At 48.8% G+C, this 6,690-nt stretch overlaps 1 protein-coding gene across 1 annotated transcript; it reads right to left on the reverse strand.

The window, feature by feature from the left end:
* Nucleotides 1-1,881: 1,881 nt before the first annotated feature.
* LOC128845893 (DLA class II histocompatibility antigen, DR-1 beta chain-like) lies at nt 1,882-6,440 on the reverse strand. Its single transcript, XM_054044956.1, has 6 exons — nt 6,371-6,440; nt 5,959-6,225; nt 5,374-5,643; nt 4,931-5,218; nt 4,397-4,499; nt 1,882-1,903 (listed from the first exon to the last, which is right to left on the reverse strand). The coding sequence occupies exons 1-6, from the start codon at nt 6,438-6,440 to the stop codon at nt 1,882-1,884; spliced, it is 1,020 nt and encodes a 339-aa protein (XP_053900931.1).
* Nucleotides 6,441-6,690: the final 250 nt, after the last annotated feature.

A 6,690-nucleotide genomic window follows, 5' to 3' on the forward strand; every position in this document is an offset into this window, starting at 1 on the left:
AATATTCAAGTAATTAATTAAAGCAGTTCTCATGTTATGAGACATGGTTCCTTTTTGGAATGTTTCAGCGAAGACCTTTCTACCAGTAAGGCGTAACAGCAAAGTGGTGGACACAGAAATAGAAATGTTAAGAACATGAACCCTGGAACTTGCTCTGAGAGATCAGACAATCATTTTGATAGGGGTACATGGAAAAGCTATAAGCACACAACAAACAGTAACAGTTCATGTGAAAATGAATATGGCTAACATAATATTATGTCACATAAAGAGCAAGGATTGCACTATGGAAGGAAGGTGCATTCATATGAAACATGTAGTGTTAATCAAAAATGGACCTAACAACAGTAAATAAGACATGCTATTTAATTAAAAACATGGAGAGGCTGCAACAAGGAGCCATGATAGGTTATGTTTTCTTTTTTAGGCAGTTGTGTGCTTTGGAAGCAAAAACCAACCCGGCACTGAGACAGATCAGTGAATATAAAAAATAACACTCTTACCCAAAAGTTCTGGTGTAGAGTCAATGTTATTAGAAAGTAAAAACACATATGGTGATGTTTTGTAAATGGAAAAAGAATAATTGTATTAAAACTAAGAAATTGTATAAAAGATTAAAAAGCCTTAGATTGAAAACAAATTCAACAAGCAGGTTAGCGTTACATCTCATGAAAATACTGCTTCATAATATTTAGTTTATTAATATGCAAAGTGTTAAATTTCACCATTCTGCAGTCAAAGAATATCAGGGTTGGAAGGGATCTCAGGAGGTCATCTAATCCAACCCCCTGCACAAAGTGGGACTAATCCCCAGACAGATTTTTGCCTCAGATCCCTAAATGGCCACCTCAAGGATGGAGTTCATAACCTTGGGATCAGCAGGCCAATGCTCAAACCACTGAGCTATCCCTCCCTCCAATCAGTGGGACTTGGTCAAAAATGCTTACAAGCTATTGAAAGACTTTATGGCTAAAGAAGGAAACTTTTGAAATGCATGAGTCTGCCAAGTTGGGGCAGCAGTGAAACCAAAGGCAGCTTTGTGCAAATGGCAGAGGAGCCCGGATGTTTGGGTTTGGTATGTCACTCAGAAAGGAAGCTGACAGAGAGATGCTATGGGAACATGACCAAGCATTTAAACAGAAGCTAGCAGCAGAAATATTTGATCCATTACATGAACAAGGCTTCCAGCCAGAATTAGCATCAAAAGAATCATATTTTTTAAAGCAACAACTTATTAATAAAGCTATTTTAAATATTTTATATATAAATTATGTTGCAAATGGTGTTTAAATATACAAGATAAAGTTAATTTCCTATCATGAAAGGTAAAACATCAAAAACAATGACACAGGCTCCACCAGCTCCCGCAGACACGAGAGCTATACAGAGGAGGCCAGGGGTAGCACCTAAGAAAACCAAGGCAATGATATGGATCTAATAAAAAAATCTTTGTGAAGGTGAAAATTGTATCGATGGGTCATTCATCAAAAAGTGCCACAGATTCCCCAGTGGAGAATAATTGAGGGGCCACCTGAATGGGCACACAGAATGGAAACTGGGGGGTTGCTTTAGGAGGATATAGGAGCAATGGAGTACAGGGGTGGTTGGAGGATGGGGAGGAGCACAGGAAGGAGGATCAGCAGATGTTCAATCTGCTCTGTATCCCAAGGGATTTTGATCTCTTCTGTGACCCCTCAGTGCTTCCCCTTTGCCAGGGACAGTCCATATGGCTCCAGCAAAAGCCAATTGTCTTGGCACAGCTGGCTCTGTGTCTGATCACTCAGTGGCATCAGGACAAGAATGAATGAGTGGGGCACCTCCCACTGGCTTAGCAGTAGCTGGAGCAGAGTCAAGGATCCCTGGCTGTGTTCAGACTGGGTGTTACGGTCCCTTCTGGCCCCCTGCAGGGGAAACCCAGGAAGGAATTGATTCATCTGAAGATCTGCTGCCTGAGGCTCACTCCTCCCATCCTGCAGTGAGGGTGTGTCATAACTATAAAGGGTAACAGCCCTCCTGTGTACAGTACTATAAAATCCCTCCTGGCCAGAGACTCCAAAATCCTTTTCCCTGTAAAGGGTTAAGAAGCTCAGGTAACCTGGCTGACACCTGACCCAAAGGACCAATAAGGGGACAAGATACTTTCAAATCTTGGTGGGGGGAAGGCTTTTGTTTGTGCTCTTTGTTTTGGGGGCTGTTCGCTTTTGGGACTGAGAGGGACCAGACATCAATCCAGGTTCTCCAAACCTTTCTGAACAAGTCTCTCATATTTCCAACTTGTAAGTAAACAGCCAGGCAAGGCGTGTTAGTTTTTATCTTTGTTTTCTCAACTTGTAAATGTACCTTTTTGCTAGAGTGTTTATCTCTGTTTGCTGTAACTTTGAACCTAAGGCTAGAGGGGGGTCCTCTGAGCTCTTTAAGTTTGATTACCCTGTAAAGTTAGTTTCCATCCTGATTTTACAGAGATGATTTTTACCTTTCTTTCTTTAATTAAAAGCCTTCTTTTTAAGAACCTGATTGATTTTTCCTTGTTTTTAAGATTCAAGGGGGTTGGATCTTGATCCACCAGGAGTTGGTGGGAGAAAGGAGGGGGATGGTTAATTTCTCCTTGTTTTAAGATCCAAGGGGTTTGGATCTGTATTCACCAGGGAATTGGTGAAGAGTCTCTCAAGGCTACCCAGGGAAGGGAATTAGCATTTGGGAGTGGTGGCAGCGAATCAGATCTAAGCTGGTAGTTAAGCTTAGAAGTTTTCATGCAGGCCCCCACATTTGTACCCTAAAGTTCAGAGTGGGGAAGCAGCGTTGACAGGGTGTGTGTGGTGTGTCCAATGGGGATCACAACTGGGGGGCTGCTACCCACAGCCATAATCCCTATGTCCAACCAGGCCTCAGCATGGAACCCCTGGGATCTCATGCTAAGCAGGGCCAGGTGGCTTAGCACTTGGCTGGGAGACCAAGTGCTGCCAGGTGGAGTGTCAGCAGGGGGCGCTCTCCCCTGTCAGTTAGGGCTGAGCCCAGTGCCACAGTGTGGCACTAGGGGATGCTTTGCTACAGGAAGTTGGACAGTGGCTCAGTAGGAGATGCTGTGCTGCAAGGGCCAGGGTGAAGAGGCTCAGGAGGGATACTAGGGGGCGCTGTGCTTCAGGGGGTGGAGGGTTCAGAAAGGGGTGCTTTGCTGCAACCTAGTTTGAGCTACTAAAAAGTGGTTGCATAACTGGTCGGAAAACTGTTCCCAGAGAGAGTTATCAATGGTTCACAGTCAGGCCGGAAGGGCATAACGAGTGGCGTCCCGCAGGGATCAGTTCTGGTTCCAGTTCTGTTCAATAGTTTCATCAACGATTTAGATAATGACATAGAGAGTACACTTATAAAGTTTGCAGACGATACCAAGCTGGGAGGGGTTGCAAGTGCTTTGGAGGATAGGATGAAAATTAAAAATGATTTGGACAAACTGGAGAAATGTTCTGAAGTAAATAGGATGAAATTCAATAAGGACAAATGCAAAGTACTTGACTTAGGAAGGAACAATCAGTTGCGCACACGCAGAATGGGAAATGACTGCCTAGGAAGGAGTACGGCAGAAAGGGATCTGGAGGTCATAGCGGATCACAAGCTAAATATGAGTCAACAGTATACTGCTGTTGCAAAAAAAGGCAAACATCATTCTAGGATGTATTAGCAGGAGTGTTGAAAGCAAGACACGAGAAGTAATTCTTCCTCTCTACTCCGCGCTGATTAGGCCTCAGCTGGAATATTGTGCCCAGTTCTGGGCACCACATTTCAGGAAAGATGTGAACATACTGGAAAAAGTCCAGAGAAGAGCAACAAAAATGATTAAAGGTCTAGAAAACATGACTTATGAGGGAAGATTGAAAGAACTGGGTTTGTTTTAGTCTGGAAAAGAGAAGACTGAGGGGGACATGATAACAGTTTTCAGGTACATAAAAGGTTGTTACAAGGAGGAGGGAGAAAAATTATTTTCCTTAACCTCTAAGGATAGAACAAGAAGCAATGGGCTTAAACTGCAGCAAGGGAGGTTTAGGTTAAACATTAGGAAAAATTTCCTAACTGTCAGGCTGGTTAAGCAGTGGAATAAATTGCTTAGGGAGGTTGTGGAATCTCCATCATTGGAGCTTTTTAAGAGCAGGTTAGACAAACACCTGGCAGGGATGGTCTAGATAATACTTAATTCTGCCATAAGTGCAGGGGACTGGACTACATGACCTCTTCAGGTCTCTTCCAGTCCCATGATTCTATGGTTCTATGAATAGGGGGGTGCTCAGCAGGGGGAGATGTGCTCTAGGTGGTGGGGTGAGAACTCAGTAGGGGGCGCTGTGAAGCAGGGAGAAGGGTGGTGACTCAGCAGCGGGTGCTGTGATGCAGGCAGCATCACTCATGTTGCCTCCTCCTCAGGTACCAACCCAGGACCCCGACTCCCAGGGCGGCGAGGATGCAGCCAGCAACGATCGCCAGGACAGCAGCCTGGCCCAGGGCCTTGGAATCTAGAAGTGCCCCAAGACAGATTGAGTCATGGATCCCCCCAAAGCTGCTGTAGCCCACACCTCTCCCAGGACCTGCCTTTTCACCTGCTCCATGCCCGATAGCATTCCCCCTCCCCCAGCCAGGCTGCACTTCCCATCCCTCTCATCTCCCATGTGTCTCCCCTCCCTCTATTTGATCCTGCCAGAACCCCCTCTATGCTTTCCTCTCCCCTCCAAGCCTTCCCAACCTCTCTCCACTTCCACCTACCCCTAAGACCACTCTTTGTCTACCCATTATCTGCTGCTCCTGAAAATTCCCTCTCTGCATTTCCCACCTCCTTCATACCCCCATCCCCTGTGTCCATCTCCCCGCATTTCCCTCACCTCAGTAGAAGGTTCCCCCTTCCCAGCCTCTCCCCACTGTTCCCCCTGTGCTGCCCTCCAGTACTCACCCCAGGTCACTCTTATGGGGGTGCCCCCCAGGCTGCTGTGTCTCACTACACACACGTGCTCTGTGGGGTCGATCCCCTCCTGCCCCAGCTCAATGGACACCTGGATCTGGAAGGTGGGGTCCCCGTTGGGCCAGATCCCACTGGTCAGCTGCTCCCCCTGGGCCACCTGGCCCGCACGCTCCCAGGTCACCTCAATGTCACGGGGATAGAAACCAGTTACGTGGCAGATGAGGCGGCGCGGCCGGTCCTGGGTCTCTGGGACAAGGGCCACATGCACTGTGGGCTGGGCTGGGGGGAGAGAGAGGGTGATTAATCACAGGAAATGGGAGAGCAGGGGGCTGTGGGTCAAGAGTCAGGGGCACCAGCAGAACTGGGCAGGATCCCAGGGCTGGGATAGCAGGGGGCTGCGTGTTAGGATTGAGGAGCACCAGCAGAGCTGTCACCTGTCTTCTGAGCAGTGAATGACTCAGACCTTTCGATCCAGAACCTGCATTGCTGTGGTGTGAGGAGGTTCATCACAGAAAAAGTCTCCCCTTCACGGTTCCAGCGCTCCGCCACTCGCCAGGCTGCCGGGTGCACTGAGAACCAGCGGTTCTGGTCGGACTGGTACTGCAGCATGTCCTCTCCATTGAGGGAATATCTGGTGATGGCTCGGACAGCACCAGTGGCATCATCCAGCTCACAGGTCTTCAGGACCTGCATGTAGTAGGGCTCTGGGGGCAGAATAGCTGTGTGAGCAACTGGGCATGGAGCTGCCACCAGGGGGAAGACCGGGGGCAAAGTTCTCCCATGCATGGAACCCAAGAGTCCTGACTCCCAGCACCCCTCACTGCAACCCACCAAATCTCATTCCCCTCCCAGAGCTGGGATAGATCCCAGGAGTATTGGATCCCAGCCCCGCTCTAACACTCTAACCAATACATATTAGGGAAGTCACTCCCTCCACGTTTAGCTCCCTCCTACCTCCTCTGAGCCACCCACTCATCCCCTTCCTGAGACGAGCCAAGTGCTGGGGCTCCGGGACTCACCTGCCTTTGGGGAGCTGGCATTCATCTCGTGAACCAGTCCCTGGTACTCTGTCTCCACCCAGGAGTCCCAAGCCAGGCATCGAGCACTGCGTGCTCTCCAGAACCGCTGGCTGTCCTGGATGTAGCTGTTGCGAGAAATCGGCCTGCCAATGTTGCTGTCGTGAGCTGAAAGCACCAGGTCATTCACACTCACTACACTCAAATGCTTGGGCAGACCTGGGGCCTCCTGGGGGGAGACAAGCTGGAAACATGAGACATGGTGAACTCCTGCAGGAAGGAGAAAGACCAGGATGGGAATGGGACTCAGGCATCTGGGACAGCAACCCAAGGGGTCCTGTATCATCCAGCTTTGGGGAAAGAGACTGGGATGGGGAATAGAACCCAGGCATCCAGGAGAACAGGGTTCACTTACCAGCCAAAGTGACAGAGCAGAGAGACAGAAGCCAGAAGAAGACCAAGACAGGTTTGGCCTGAGGAGCCATCGCCCTGAAGGGGACAGGATGGCAGTTCTATGGGGTGGGCTCTGCGGCCACGACCCAGAGAGCTGAACAGGGCACGGCCGCCCCTTCCTACGCTGAGCTCTGCTGCTCTGACAGGTGACACCTGAAAGGAAACCCTGACTCACAAGCTGAGCAAAGTTCAATAAACACAAATCAACCGTCCCTTCCCCGCCTTGCTCGCTGCTTCACAGGAAGCCTCGCTCCCCACCAGCACAATTCAGACTTAATAACT

Source organism: Malaclemys terrapin, chromosome 12 (assembly GCF_027887155.1).
Source record: "Malaclemys terrapin pileata isolate rMalTer1 chromosome 12, rMalTer1.hap1, whole genome shotgun sequence".
Classification (NCBI taxonomy): domain Eukaryota; kingdom Metazoa; phylum Chordata; order Testudines; family Emydidae; genus Malaclemys; species Malaclemys terrapin.